At 42.1% G+C, this 16,007-nt stretch overlaps 1 protein-coding gene across 1 annotated transcript in view; it reads left to right on the top strand.

Annotated features, from left to right (window-relative positions):
* Nucleotides 1-16,007, top strand: part of ITGAM (integrin subunit alpha M) — a 37,920-nt gene that overhangs the window by 8,834 nt on the left and 13,079 nt on the right. Inside the window, exons 6-13 of the mRNA XM_060077793.1 lie at nt 2,666-2,796; nt 3,245-3,390; nt 4,173-4,326; nt 5,342-5,492; nt 6,477-6,550; nt 9,960-10,089; nt 10,360-10,502; nt 15,797-15,937. Coding sequence (XP_059933776.1) covers nt 2,666-2,796; nt 3,245-3,390; nt 4,173-4,326; nt 5,342-5,492; nt 6,477-6,550; nt 9,960-10,089; nt 10,360-10,502; nt 15,797-15,937 — 1,070 coding nt within the window. The remainder of the gene's footprint in view (nt 1-2,665; nt 2,797-3,244; nt 3,391-4,172; nt 4,327-5,341; nt 5,493-6,476; nt 6,551-9,959; nt 10,090-10,359; nt 10,503-15,796; nt 15,938-16,007) is intronic.

The raw sequence follows: 16,007 nt of genomic DNA, 5'->3' as shown, positions 1-16,007 counted from the left end.
GCTTTTGAGACTCTCTCGCATCACCACCTCTGGGGTTCACATCTTTAATCACTTGCTCTCTCCAGGAACCTAAATCCCACCCCCTCCTTTGAATGTAAACCTGCTCATGCTACCCATAACTTAAAAACAATCAACCACTCAAACTGATAGCAATGAAAATAACCTTCCCTTCCCCAGTCTCCTCTCCATCTCCTGCCCTCTCTCCTTCCCTTCATCACCAACCTTCTTGGAAGGGATCTCTCTCCTTGCCTCCTTTGCCCCCATGCTGTGATCCTTCGCCCTTTGACATCTGGCTCCTGCCCACCCATCATATAGACCTTGCTGTTGCCAGTGGCATCTGTGACCCTCTAAAGGCCAAATCTCTATTCTGTCCTCATGTTCTCTGACTTTTCCAATGTGACCTGCAGATCACCTCTTCCTTCCCCCAGCACCTTGGCTTCAGACACCTCTCCTCTCCTCTCTTCTCTTTCTCTTACTTGTGCCCCTACTGAGGGCTTCTACGAAGCTCCAGCTCCAAGCTGTCTTCCTCTCCCTCCCCTGCCGACCTAAGGGCACCTGATTACAGCTTCTGTTCTTGCCCATGTGCTCTTCGTGTCTGACTGCATCCAATTCTGTGGCTTCAGCTCCCACCCCCACGTTTCTCTCTTCAGTCCTCACTCTTAAGCGTTCCAGACTCTTCTTTTTGAAAACATTTTCATTTCCTTAAAAATAGACAAAACATGCACTCGGCTCAAAGTTCAAAAGGCACTAAGTGATATACTATAAAAACCTCTCCTTCTTGGGTCTCTGAGCCTCCCCTTTCCTTCCTGAGAGGCAGCTACTGTTACCAGCGTCTCATGGCTTCTTCTGGAGGTACTCCATGTACCAATATTTACTGACATAGGCGTCTGTATACTTCACTTTGTGCCACAAAAGGTAGCGTGCTCTACACACTGGATTGTACCTTGATTCTTTTCACTTAGTGTACCTTTGAGATTTTCAAGAAAATTTCTGGCTTATCTTCCCTGTTTATTTTCTATATAAATGTTAGAATCTGCTTGTCTATTTTTTAAAAAGCCAATACTTTTTCTGGATAATTTTATCTTATTTTTTTCACTGATGATACAGTAAAATTGACCTTTCTTTCCCTTGTAGTGTACAATTCCATTAATTTAAAGACATGCTTAGATTTGTGTAAACAGCAACATGAACAGGATATGAAAGAATTCTTTTACCTACTAAAAAATCCTTTGTGCTGGGCTTCCCTGGTGGCGCAGTGGTTGAGAGTCCACCTGCCGATGCAAGGGACACGGGTTCATGCCCCGGTCCAGGAAGATCCCACATGCCGCAGAGCGGCTGGGCCCGTGAGCCATGGCCACTGAGCCTGTGTGTCCGGAGCCTGTGCTCCACAATGGGAGAGGCCACAACGGTGAGAAGCCCGTGTACAGCAAAGAAAAAAAAATTTGTGCTATCCCTTTCTACACTGGACCCTTGAAAAATGGCCAGTTTAAACTGCGTGGGTCCACCTATATGTGGATTTTTTCCTCACTAAATTCATGCTACAGTACTACTGGATCTGAGGTTGGTTGAATCCGCAGATGCAGAATTGCGGATATGGAATTGCGGATGTGAAGGGCAGACTGTGAAGTTATACACGGATTTTTAACTGCATGGAGGGTGGGGACCCCTCATCCTTGCGTTGCTCAAGGGTCAACTGTATTTATTTTTTAATATTAAAAATTTTTTTTTGTGGTACACGGGCCTCTCACTGTTGTGGCCTCTCCCGTTGCGGAGCACAGGCTCCGGACGCGCAGGCTCAGCGGCCATGGCTCTCGGGCCCAGCCGCTCCGCGGTATGTGGGATCTTCCCGGACCAGGGCATGAACCCGTGTCCCCTGCACCAGCAGGTGGACTCTCAACCACTGCGCCACCAGGGAAGCCCGGGTCAACTGTATTTAGAAAGGGACTAATTATAAAGGTGTGGCAGGGTCTAAAGAAGCTACAAGGGAAGGTCCAGAAAACCAGGGTGAACAACAGTGGAGCTATTGCCACCCTAGGCTGATGGGACAAGGAGAGGCAGAAATCCCCAGAATCTGGAAGGACAGGGAGTCATGGGAGTGGGCCTCCTTGAGAGGAGCACTGATCTGTTGAGGGACACGGTTGGCCCAAAGCAACCTTGCAGGAAGGGAGCTGAGGGACATACTCTGATCTCACCCTCTTCCCTCCCTCCAGTCTCCTGTTGAGGCTCCTAATTGGGCAAACACAGCTAGAAGCCAGAGGTTGAAAGAGCCCTGTTGACACGTCCCATGTGGGCTGAGCTCCGGGCAAAGTGGGGAATGGTAGAAAGTGGATTTGGGGCTGGGGCAGAATGGGGGGCTGGAGGGAGGACATCCAGCATACGTTTATACCCACTGTTCCTTTTTTCCCCTGTAACTTATTTCTCCCTTCGTATTTTTGGCAAATTATTTCCTATTCTTCATGAGGTAGCTCCGATAGCACTGCTTTCCCTGACTGCCTTGAGCAGAATGAACCATATTTTTCCATACCACTCTGTCTCATGTTTTTATTTAGCTAGGCACATGGGTTGCATCTTGTTTACCTTTCATTCTCATTGCTCAGCAGAGAGCTGACATGCAAAAAATGAACCCTGAGTCTCTTGTAATCAATTCCTTTTCCTTTTTCCCCAGGGTGCCCTCAGCAAGACAGTGACATTGTTTTTTTGATTGATGGCTCTGGTAGCATCAACCCGACAGACTTTCAGCGGATGAAGAACTTTGTCTCAACTGTGATGAGTCAATTTGAAAAGTCCAAAACCTTGGTAAGGGTCAGTGGGTAGGTTAGGGAACAGCTTGCCTAAGGCTGGCAAATACGTGGCAACCAGGCTGCCACGTTCCTGTCCTGCTTCTACTAGAGATGTTGCCAACTTGCCAGTTGATCATCATTTTCTTTCATGATTTGCTTTCTTGCTCTGTCTGGAAGTGGCCTCAGCCTTCCTCCAGCCCCCTGTAAAGCAGGCAGACTAATTGGTAGGGGTTGGCGTGGGACATGAAACCCACATGTCATCTCTGGCTGAGTTCTAGTGCTGGGAAGTGGGAGCTGATGGCCGATCTCTGTCCTGGTGAGGCAGAAGGACTCACCAGGGGGCAGGGCAGAATTTGGAGGAATTTGGAGACTCGAGTGTTTCAAGATTTATGGAGAGCTTGCTGAGATGGTTAAGGGGGAGGAGGGACATCTTCTCCAGTGTGATACCAGGTGCCCGTTCCCAGTTCTCTTTGATGCAGTACTCTGAAGAATTTCAGACTCATTTCACCTTCAACGATTTCAAGAGAGACCCTTCCCCGGAATTGCTGGTGAAGCCAATAATACAGCTGTTGGGGTGGACACACACGGCCACAGCGATCCGCAAAGTTGTGTAAGCTCTTCCCTCTTTGCTTAGGATGGAAGGAGGAGGTTTTATTTTTCTTTGAGCTTTGCAGGAAGAGGGGAGGTGTTCAGACAGGGCTGGAGTAGAGGGTATTTCCGGTGGAGGGGTGAGTAAATGTGTGGAGGAGGGACTGCGCCTGGTATGGTCATGACATACAAGTCGTGAGTAAAGGTGGGATTAAGGGGGCTGGGAGGGAAGGGAAGGCTAGAGAGAGGCTAGAAAGATCAGTTGAGGCCAGGTCACCAAGGCAACTGAAAAGCCAGTGGATCCATTGAAGGTTTTAGCAGTGGGGAGACGTAACCATATTTTGTTTTAGAAAGTTCACGCTGATCTCTGTGTGCGCGCGCGCGTGTGTGTGTGTGTGTGTGTGTGTGTGTCTGTGTCTGTGTAGAGGCAAGGGTGGGGATTGGGACAAAAGTGCAGGAAGATACGCTGGAGAACCATTGCCTCACATCAGGAGAGGTTTGATGAAGGCACAATTAAACTTATTAATTTTTTTTTAATTTAGAAGGAATAATACTCAGTTAAAAAAAATCAATCTATGCCAAAGTATATAATGGCAATGAAGGTTTCCTTCCCTCTACTCTTTCCCGTTCTCCTGCTACCCTTCCAGATCTTGGGGCAGCTACATCTCAGTGTTTGTCCCAGGAGAACCCAAGTGCCTCCTAGACAGAGCCCAGTTGCATCTGTAACTGCTGACGTTCCTTTCCTAGCATCAAGCGTATCTCTGTCGGCTCGAATTTGACATTTCCCTCCTCTACCCTGGACAGAAGAGAACTGTTTCACAGCAGAAATGGAGCCCGGGAGAATGCCCTTAAGATCCTGGTTGTCATCACAGATGGAGAAAAGTATGGCGATCCTTTGGACTACAAGGATGTCATCCCTGAAGCAGATAGAAAGGGGGTCATTCGCTACGTCATTGGGGTAGGAAATGTGGCTCTCCGGCCTGATGCTTCTGTAGAGGGTTCTACTTGGATACACCCTCCTTCGAATTTGCAAACATCAATAAAATCAAAGTGGGACAAGGCTCATCTCTGCTAGCCCATATGTTCACAACAGTGAACTATTGTCATAATAATGCTATGTAACAAACTATCCCAACATTCAGTGGCTTAAAACAGTAAGTGAGTCTGTGCATCAGCCGGGCAATTTTTCTGGTCCTAGCTGGACTCCCTCATGCATCTGCAGGTTGGTTGGCAGCTCTGATGATCTTGGCTGGGCTCTTTCCATTTCTGAGGGTTGCCGTCGATATCTGTTTGCCGGGCTGGAACGACCAGGGTAACTTGGCTCTTCTGTTCCCTGTGTCTCATCCTCCAGTGGGCTAGCCTGGGCGTGTCCTCATGGTGAAGGCAGAGGAACAAAAGAGCAAGTGGAAATGTTGCAAGCACTTTTTCCAGCCTCTGTTTTTATCACATGTGATAATGTCCGTGGGCTAAAGCAGTACACATGGTTGAGCCCAGAGACAATGAGCAGAACGGAACACTCTGCCAAGAAGAGGAGGGCAGAGCACAGCTTTGGGGAAAGGCCTTGGCTACAGGAAGGGGCAAAGGGTTGGGAACATCAGCGTCCTCAAACTACTACAGTATCTTGCATGACATAGAAAGAGGTATCATCACGGGTCTCTGGCTTGGCAAGTAGGAAACACCTTCATATGAAGGAGAAAGCCCCCCTTGCTCTGAAGAGAGGTCAGCCCCACACCAGGAGGTATGACACAGCAAATGGACCAAAGGCTGGATTTCAGCCCCAATTTCTCCCTTGACAGAATGTAGAGTGTACAACCTGCTCTACCGTACCTGACAGCTCTGTCCCAGGGGCCTTCTGGTGCATTCCTTCCTTGGACAGATATTATTTCAGATTCTTTTCCTGCAGAATTTTCTTTGCTGGAGGAGAGTGCTACCCCCAGAAAGTGTCTGATTCAGCCTCTGTTTTTTGGTAACAGGTGGGAGATGCCTTCTTCAGTAAGAAATCTCGAAAAGAGCTCGATACCATCGCATCCAAGCCGTCTCGTGATCACGTGTTCCAGGTGAATAACTTTGAAGCTCTGAAGACCATTCAGAACCAGCTTCAGGAAAAGATCTTTGCGATTGAGGGTGAGCTAAGGTTTTGTAGTCCTGGAGCAGCTCCAAAGGCAGCTCCTTATCCCCAAACACGTACTTCCCTGTAGAAACAAGAACCTCCTAGCCCTTGGTACCCTGAGCCTCAGCATCAACTTCCTTCTTCTTCCATTTCCCAGCAACTCTGGCCTCTCTTGCTCAATTACTTTGAAATGGAAGGATCTAGACTTTTCTCTCTAATTTTGCAGTCTTGGCTATAGGTTGAAAAATTAGAGGGTAGGGGAGTCAAATCCCTCATGGTATTTTCCCCCAAATTTGGATGTGTTGCCAACATTTGTCTCTTTGGTTCACTGCTGTATCCCCAGTGCCTAGAATAATGCCTAGTACATAAAGGGTGCTCAATAAGTGTTTGTTGAATAAAAGAATTTAAAAGTTGGGAGAAGGTTCATATACAGTCTGGATTTATGATTTCTCTTGAAAATTTGGAAGATTAGACACCGGTAGGACCATATTCCCGCTTGGCAAAAAGTAGTTGGAGCCAAATAGCCACCACCACTTTAAAAGGGGCATATGGCTAGATAAGCAATAAACATATAAATTGTAGCCATTATCTTTTCTTTTTTCCGATTTATTCATTTATTTTTTTGGCCATGCCATGAGGCATGCGGATCTTAGTTCCCCGACCAGGGACTGAACCCGTACCCCCTGCAGTGGAAGTGTGGAGTCTTAACCACTGGACCACCAGGGAAGTCCCTGCACTATCTTGTAACAACCTATAATGGAGTATAATCTGCAAAAATACTGAATCACGATGCTGTACACCTGAAACTAACATTAATATTGTAAATTAACTATGCTTCAATAAAAAAAGGAAAGCATAACAGAGGACATATAAGAAAAATGGGGGTGCACGTGGCTTCCGTCTGAGCCTCCTTTTGTCTGGCCACCATAGCACTGAGTTTCCAACCCCTGTTCTAGGCTCCTCTACTTTCTTTAATGTAAACGTTCTTCTCCTCACAGGTACGCACACAGGAAGTACCAGCTCCTTTGAGTATGAGATGTCTCAGGAAGGCTTCAGTGCTGTCTTCACCTCCGTAAGTGGTCTTTTGTTTAATTGGGGTGGGGGCAAGATGAAGAGGGAGAAGAGCTTCAAAGGTTTGGGGGCTCATCTCTGTGACAGGTGTTTGTTGGGCGGCACCTCTTTGATGGGCAGCGGTGGTCCCTTCTCTCTTCCTTGTCAATCCTGTTCTTTTGTTTTTTTTTGTATATAGTCACCTTTATTATAATTCACGAGTACATTAGAAACTGACATGCATCTTTTTATTAAGACATGTAGATTCTCATGGGCATCTGCTTTCCACTTTTAAGAAAATCCAGTTTACTTGAGAATGGCCAAGATCTTAGTATCAGTACATCAAGTTTCCACCTCATAGGAAACCTGAAAGGGTCTCTTGGGACTCCCAGGTCACTGTATTGTCCACAGACCTGCCCACACTCAAGTGTCTTCTGGAATTCCTTCTAAATTTCAAAAGGCAACTGGGCAAGAGAACACTATTACTCTGCTGGTTTTTAAGGTGCAATTCCAGGGTTAAACATTGTGCCAAAACTTAACATTTTCAAATTGCCCAGGCTTATCTTCCAAAAATAGTGTATTACTCACTTTACTAATCTCCCTGCCAAATAAAGGCCCCCAAAGCATTGTTAACTGCACAAGTCAGGCAAGGCACCTCTTCTCTCCCCGAATCAAATTATTTGGAATCCCAAACGAATGCTAGCACCCGAAGTGCATGACAATCAATCCTATTCTTTTCTTTTCTTTTATTTTATTTTTGCGGTACGCGGGCCTCTCACTGTTGTGGCCTCTCCTGTTGTGGAACACAGGTTCTGGGCGCGCAGGCTCAGCGGCCATGGCTCACGGGCCCAGCCGCTCCACGGCATGTGGGATCTTCCCGGACCAGGGCACGAACCTGTGTCCCCTGCATCGGCAGGCAGACTCTCAACCACTGCGCCACCAGGGAAGCCCAATCCTGTTCTTTTTATTTTTAAAAATTGAGATATAATGGACATATAACATGATAATAGCCTCAGGTGCACAACATAGTGATTTAATATATGTATATAGCATTGCAAAATTATCACCACAATAAGTCTAGTTAACATCCATCACCTTACACAGTTACACAATTTTTTTTCTTGTGATGAGAATTTTAAGATTTATTCTCTTAGCAACTTTCAAATATACAATACACTATTATTAACTGTAGTTATCATGCTGTACATTACACCACCAGGATTTATTTATTTTATGACTGGAAGTTTGTACTTTTTTTTTTAACATCTTTATTGGAGTATAATTGCTTTACAATGGTGTGGTAGTTTCTGCTTTATAACAAAGTAAATCAGTCATACATATACATATATCCCCGTATCTCCTCCCTCTTGCGTCTCCCTCCCACCCTCCCTATCCCACCCCTCTAGGTGGTCACAAAGCACCAAGCTGATCTCCCTGTGCTGTGCGGCTTCTTCCCACTAGCTATCTATTTTACATTTGGTAGTGTACATATGACCATGCCACTCTCTCACTTCGTCCCAGCTTACCCTTCCCTCTCCGCGTGTCCTCAGGTCCATTCTCTACTTCTGCGTCTTTATTCCTGTCCTGCCCCTAGGTTCTTCATAACCATTAAAAAAATTTTTTTTGTAGATTCCATATATATGTGTTAGCATACGGTATTTGGTTTTCTCTTTCTGACTTACTTCACTCTGTATGACAGACTCTAGGTCCATCCACCTCACTATAAACAACTTAATTTTGTTTGAAGTTTGTACTTTTTGACCACTTTCACCCATTTTGCACACCACCCACCACTGCCTTTAGCAATCACCAGTCTGTTCTCTGTATGTATAAGTTTGTTATTTTTAACTTCACATATAAGCAAGATTATGCACTGTTTGACTTTCTCCGATTTATTTCACTCAGCATAATCCTCCAGGTCCATCCATGTTGTCACAAATGGCAGGATTTCCTTCTTTTTAATTGCTGAATAATATTCCATTGTGTACATATACACCACATTTTCTTTATTTGTTCATCCATTGATGAACACTTAGGTTGCCTCCATGTCTTGGCTATTGTAAAAAATGCTGCAATTATCATGGGGTTGCATGTAACTCTTCAGGTTAGTGTTTTCATTTCTTTTGGATATTTACCCAGAAGTGTAATTGCTGGATCATACTGTAGTTTTATTTTTAAAGTTTTGAGGAACCCCCATACTCTTTTCCATAGTGGCTTCACCAATTACATTTCCACCAACAGTGTACAAGGGTTCCCTTTTCTACACATCCTTAACAACACTTATTTCTTCTCTTATGATGACAGACATCTAACAGGTGTGAGGTGATACCTCATTGTGGTTTTGATTTGCATTTCCTTGATGATTAGTGATGTTGAGCACTTTTTTCATGCACCTCTTGGCCATCTGTATGTCTTCTTTGGAAAAATGTCTTTTCGGATCCTCTTCCCATTTAAAAATCAGGTTTTAAAACAAACTTTTGAGTTGTATGAGTTCTTTATATATTTTGGATATTAACCCCTTATTGGATATATGATTTGCAAATATTTTCTCCTGCTCTGTAGGTTACCTTTTCATTTTGTTGATGATTTCCTTTGCTATGTAGAAGCTTTTTAGTTGATGTAGTCCCACTGCTTATTTTGTTTTTGGTGTTAAATCTAAAAAATCATCGCCAGGACAAATGTCAAGGAGATTACTACCTACGTTTTCTTCTTAGAGTTTTATGGTTTCATGTCTTTTTTTTTTTTTTTTTTGGCGATACGTGGGCCTCTCACTATTGTGGCCTCTCCCATTGCAGAGCACAGGCTCCGGATGCACAGGCTCAGTGGCCATGGCTCATGGGCCTAGCCGCTCTGCGGCATGTGGGATCTTCCCGGACCGGGGCACGAACCCGTGTCCCCTGCATCGGCAGGCAGACTCTCAACCACTGCACCACCAGGGAAGCCCCTGGTTTCATGTCTTATGTTCAAGTCTTTAATCCATTTTGAATTAATTTTTGTGACTAGTGTAAGATAGTGGTCCAGTTTCATTCTTTTGCATGTGGCTGTCTAATTTTCCCAACACCATTTATTGAAGAGACTGTCCTTTCGCCATTGTATATTATTCTCTCCTTTGTTGTATATTGATTTACCATATATGCATGGGTTTATTTCAGGAGTCTCTGTTCTGTTCCATCGATCTACATGTCTGTTTTTATGCCAATACCATACTGTTTTGATAACTATAGTTTTGCAATATAGTTTGAAACCAGGAAGTGTGATGCCTCCAGCTTTGTTCTTTCTCAAAATTGCTTTGATTATTTGGGGACTTTTGTGTTCCATACAAATTTTAAGATTGTTTGTTCTATTTCAGTGAAAAAAATGCCATTGGGATTTTTGATAGGGATAACACTGAAGCTCTAGATTTCTCAATCCTGTTCTACCTTCTTGCCCAGGATGGTCCCCTTTTGGGTGCTGTGGGAAGCTTTGACTGGGCTGGAGGAGCCTTTCTGCATACGTCAAAGGATAAAGTCACCTTCATCAACACAACCAGGGTAGATTCAGACATGAATGATGCTTACCTGGGTAAGTAGAGAGGGCAGGGTTACTTTAAGAAGGGGTCAGGATATGGCATAACTCAACTAGTTTAGATGTCCTTGGGTCTTTCATAAGCTCTTGGGATAGGTTTAAAGACAGAAATTTCAAACCTTCATTTTAATTATGTTAACAAAGAGGAATATAGTGCAGGATCCAATTACCCCAAGCTCCCAAGCATGGGGCTGCCCCACTGCCCCTGCTCAAGGGATAGTCCTGTTGGAGGGGGCAGTGCTTTTCCTCTTAGTTCATCATCTTCAGGTTATGCTGCTGAAGCCATCTTGCGGAACCAGGTGCAAAGCCTGCTTCTGGGGGCGCCTCGATATCAGCACATCGGCCTGGTGGTGATATTCAAAAAGGATGCAGGTGCTTGGGAGAAAAACGCTGAAATCAAGGGCAGCCAGGTGAGTGCAGAGTGTGTGGGGCATGGATGTACCAACAGAGGCACCCTGGGGGCTGAGGGCTTCTGGGATGGGCATCATCAGATCCCAAGTATGGCAGAGCTTTGTAAAGCAAAGGGCTTTAAGCTGGAGAGTCATGGGACCCACTTTGCATTTGAGAATGTTGTGTCCTCACTTTTCTAATAACGGTAAATAACAACACTTGACCTGTACAGAGCTCTCTACAAGTCTACCTGTACACAAAGCTGGCATTTGACCAGTCCATAACCAGTATAGACATATTAGTTATTAAAATATTGAAATAATTCTATATCTGTCAATAAATAGCTATTTCCTTGAGACATCCTTCCCCCCTGCACCTGCCATACACTCTGGCCCCTCCCCCCAATACTCTTTGAACTTCCCCATGATCCAGCAACTATGAAGTCAGACAGGGAACCTCAGGGGACCTCTAGGACCCACTCCAGCTTAGCCCATGGTTGGTGCCTGAGAAGTCCCAGGAATTCAATATTTTGAATATCACCCCTGCAAAAGCTGTTTTTTAAAATCCTCAAAAAAGTATCAGCAAACAGAATCCAGCAATCTATAAAAAAGATAGTACATTGTGACCAGTTGTGGTTTAACCCAGGAATGATGCAGGGCTTGTTCAACAGTGTTGAAGAAATGGACAAGCTGATTCTAAAGTTCATATGACAATGCAAGAGACCCAGAATAGCCAAAATAATCTTGAAAAAGAAGAACTAAGTTGGAGGATTCACACTTCCCAATTTTGAAACTTACTACAAAGTTACAGTAATCAAGACATGGTGGTACCAGCATAAGGATAGACCAGTGGTATAGAACTGAGAGTCTAGAAATAAACCCATACATCTATGGTCAATTGATTTTCAGAAAAGGTGCTGGGTCAACTGGATGTCCACAGGCAAAAGAATAAATTTGGACCCTTACCTCACAATGTGCAAAAATTAATTCAAAATAGATCAAAGACCTAAATGTAAGAACTAAAGCTATAAGTCTCTTAGAGGGATTCATAGGTGAATTTTTGTAACTTTAGATTTGGCAACGATTGTTTAGATATGACACTACAAGCACAAGCAACCAAAGATAAAATAGATTAGTTGGACTTCATTAAATTAAAAACTTTTGAGCAGCAAAGGACACTATCAAGAAAATGAAAAGAATGGGAGAAACTATTTACAAATCATATATCTGATAAAGGTCTAGTATTTAGAATATATAAAGAACTTTTACAATTCAACAATAAAAAGCCAACCTCATGTAAAAATGGGCAAAGGATTTGAATAGATATTTCTCCAGATAAGATATATAAATGACCAATAAGCACATGAAAAGATGTTCAACTTTATTCGTCATTAGGGAAATACAAGTCAAAACCACAATAGAGATACCACTAGAATGGCTATTTAAAGAAAAAAATGAAAAATAACTCATGTTGGTGAGGATGTGGAGAAATTAGAACCCTCATACATTGCTGGTGGGAATGTAAAATAATACAGCCCTTATGGAACACAATTTGACAGTTCCTCAAAAAGTTAAATGTAGATTTATCATATGACTCAGAAATTTCACTCCTAGATATATACCCTTTTCCAGAATGAAAATAGTTGTTCAAACAAAAACTTATATGTGAATGTTCATAGCAGCATTATGCATAATAGTCAAAAGGTAGAAAGAACCTAAGTGTTCATTAACTTATGAATAGATAAACAAAATGGGGTATATCCATACAGTGGAATACTATTTAGCCATAGAAAGAGTGAAGTGTTGATACATGCTACAACATGGATAAACTTTGTAAATTTTATGCTACATGAAAATAGCCAGTCACAAAAGGACACATATTATATGATTTAATTCATCTGAAATGTCTAGAGTAGACAAACCCACAGTCAGAAAGTAGATTAGTGGTTGCCAGGGTATGGTGGGGGGTGGATTGGGAGTGACTTCTAACAGTTACAGGGCTTCTTTCTGGGGTGATGGAAATGTTTTGGAATTAGTGGTGATGGTTACATAACATTGTGAATATACTAGAACCCACTAAATTTTATACTTTAAAACAATGAATTTTATGTAATGTAAATTTTATCTCAATTTAAAAGAGCCATTCTGAAAAAAAAATTAATGTAATTCACCATAACAACAGACTAGAGAAGAAAAACGTAATAATATTAACAGATACAGAGAAAGAATTTGACAAAATCCATTCTTTCATGATGTTTTCTTCTCAGCAAACTAGGAATTAAAGGGAACTTCCTCAACCTGAGAAAGAACATTTACAAAAAATCTACAGCTAGCATCATATTTAAAAGTAAAAGAGAATTTTTTTCTCCTAAAATTGGAAACAAGGCAAGAAAATCCACTCTTACCACTCCTATACAACATCATACTGGAAGACATAGCTGGTGCAATAAGACAAGAAGAGAAAAGAAAAAAGAGCATGTGGAGTGGAAAGGAAAAAATAAAGCTGTCTCTATTTGGGGATGACATGATTGTTTGCATGGAAAATCCCAAAGAATCTACAAAAAAGCTATATAACTTATTTCAGTGAGTTCTCAGGATACAAGATCAATATGTAAAAATCAGTTGTATTTCTATACTAACAATGAACATTTGGAAATTTAAATTTAAAGAAAAAGGACCATTTATTAATACAATAGCACCAAAGACCATGAAATACTTAGGTATAAATCTAACAAAATGTGTACAACATCTTTATACTGAAAAGTACAAAACACTAATGAGAGAAATCAAAGCCCTAAATAAATATACTGTATACTGTATAGAGAAATATACTGTATTCATGGACTGGAAGACTCAATACTGTTAAGATGTCACTTTTCCTCAAGTTGATCTATAGACTCAACACAGTGCCAATCAAAATCCTATTTTATTTTGTAAAACTGACAAGCTAATTCTAAGATTTATGTGGAAAATCAAAGAAAGTAGAATATCCAAAACAGTTTTGAAAAGGATCTTATGTAAATACCATTAGGTATTTAGCAGAAGGTTCATACACTATGTGATTTTAAGGCTTTCTATAAAGTTACAGTAAGCAGGACAGCGTGGCATTGACAAAAGGATAGACGTGAAGATCAGTGGAACAGAATAGGCCTGAAGTATAAGCCTGACACATATTGATTTTCAATAAAGGCACAAAGACAATTCAATGGAGAGTTCAATGGTGCTGGAACAATTGAACATCCATGGTAACAAAACAAAACAAAATCCTTACCCATATCTTGTCAATTCAACCATGTTAAGGTTAATTTAAATCGATCATAGAGCTAAATGTAAAATCTAAAACTACTATACTTGTGGGAGAAAGCATAGGATAAAATTTTTGTGACCTTGTGTTAGGCAAAGAATTCTTAGATATAACACTAAAAGCATGGTCCATAAAGAAAAAAATTGATAACTAAGATTTCAAAAAAATGGAAAGTTTTGCTCTGTTCATTAAGAGAATGAACAGATAAGCTACGGAGTGGGAGAAAATATTTGCAAATTTTACTTCTTTTTTAAAAAATTACATATCTGACAAAGGATTAATCCAGAATATATAAAGGATTTCAAAACTCAAGAATAAGAAGTCAAACAATCCAATTCAAAAATAAGCAGAGTATTTGAACAGACACTTCACCAAAGAAGATATGTAAATGGCAAATAATCACATGAAAACATGTCCCGTGTCATTAAATCATTACGGAAATGCAAATTAAAACCACAACGAGATACAATTGCACACCGATTAGTATGGTTAACATAAAAAAGGAAGTAAATTGGCAATATCAAGTTCTGGTGAGGATGTATAGCAACTAAAACTCTCAGAGATTGCTGTTGGAATGGAAAATGGCATGGCCTCTTTGGAAAAGTTTTCAGTATCTTACAAAGTTCAACATGCAGTTGTCATAACACTCAGATATTTACCCAGGAGAAATAAAAATAGACGTTCACTGGAAAACCTGTATATGAATGTTTCTAGTAGCTCTATTCGTAACTGCCAAAAGTTAGAAACAACCTGAATATCCTTCAACTGGGGAACGGATAAACAAACTGTGGTACATCCATACAATGGAATACTAGTCAGAAATAAAAGGGAACAGATTACTGATACACGCAAAAACTTGGATGAATCCTAAATGCTTACTCTAGTTGAAAGAAGCCAGACCCAAAAGGTTACATACTGTATGGTTCCATTTATATAACATTCTGGAAAAGGCAAAACTATAGGGTCAAAAAACAGATCAGTGGTTGTCAGGGGCTGGTGACTGAGGGAAGAGGTTGATTATAGCATAAGGAAATATTTTGGGGGTGATGAAACTGTTCTGAATCTTGACCATCGTGGCAGTTACATGAATTTATGTGTTTGTCAAAACTCATAAAACTACACTAAAAAGTCTGAATTTTTTTGTATGGAAATTATACCCCAATAAACTTGACCTAAAAACAAAAAAATCCTGTTGACTTTAGGATGAAGCTTAAATGCCTTTACTGGACCATTGAGAGGCCTCCCTCAGTGGTATGTGGGGCAGAAGTCAGACTGTAGTGAGTCATGTCTTGACGTCCTCTGCACTTTCCTTCCTAGAACTTGCCCCAGAAGTTTGAAATTTCCATATACATCTCCCTTTTATCTGTTACTATTCCCCTCCATTCCACCCTGCTGCACCTAGAGCCTTGGAAGGCACTGTCTCCACTACCCAGCCTCACGCTTAGCAAATAGCAAACCCTTGTTTATTGAATGAAAGAATGACTAAATGGATGATTCCTATGGATGAATTCTACCTATTTACATTGAACATATTTTGGTGTTTTTTTGAACATACTTTTAAAATTCTTTTTAAAGGTAGACATTATTTCTCAATATCATGCAAAAAAATTCCTGTGGCAATAGTTGTTTTTCAGCTAAGCCAGTTGATTCCTTGTTAGCCAGACTGCCAAATCTGACTTACTTCCCTAAAGACTTGCAATATATTGAAAGGATATCCTGTCTGGTCTTCCAGGCTTTTCTGTCTGTATTTTCAAATCCAACTTCTTCGCTACCTTAATCATCTCCCTGGAACACCATTTGGGGTAGATCCTCACCCACTACCTGTCAACTCTATCATATACTCCTCTAACTGGCAGTACATTCAAACAAGGGTTGATCATGAAACAGAGAGGATCACATCCGCTCCAAAGGGCTTTCCTCAGCAGGCAGGATTTTTCTTCACAGGGAGAAAAATCCCCGTGCTCTGCTTTAGGTGGAAAGAGGTATGTGATCTTGGCCTTATCTCTTTCAGATCGGCTCCTACTTCGGGGCCTCCCTCAGCTCCGTGGACGTGGACAGAGATGGCAGCTCCGACCTGGTCCTCATCGGGGCCCCCCATTACTATGAGCAGAGCCGGGGGGGGCAGGTGTCCGTGTGCCCCTTTCCCCGCGGGGTGAGTTGTTGATGAGACCCGGGCTGGGCGGGGTCTGGGTGTGGAGGGGTCACCTGGGGTGGGACCTGAC

The sequence above is a fragment of the Mesoplodon densirostris genome, chromosome 16 (genome assembly GCF_025265405.1).
Source record: "Mesoplodon densirostris isolate mMesDen1 chromosome 16, mMesDen1 primary haplotype, whole genome shotgun sequence".
NCBI lineage: Eukaryota > Metazoa > Chordata > Mammalia > Artiodactyla > Ziphiidae > Mesoplodon > Mesoplodon densirostris.
Note: the sequence above shows the minus strand (reverse complement) of the source record. Positions and strands in the feature narration are given on the sequence as shown.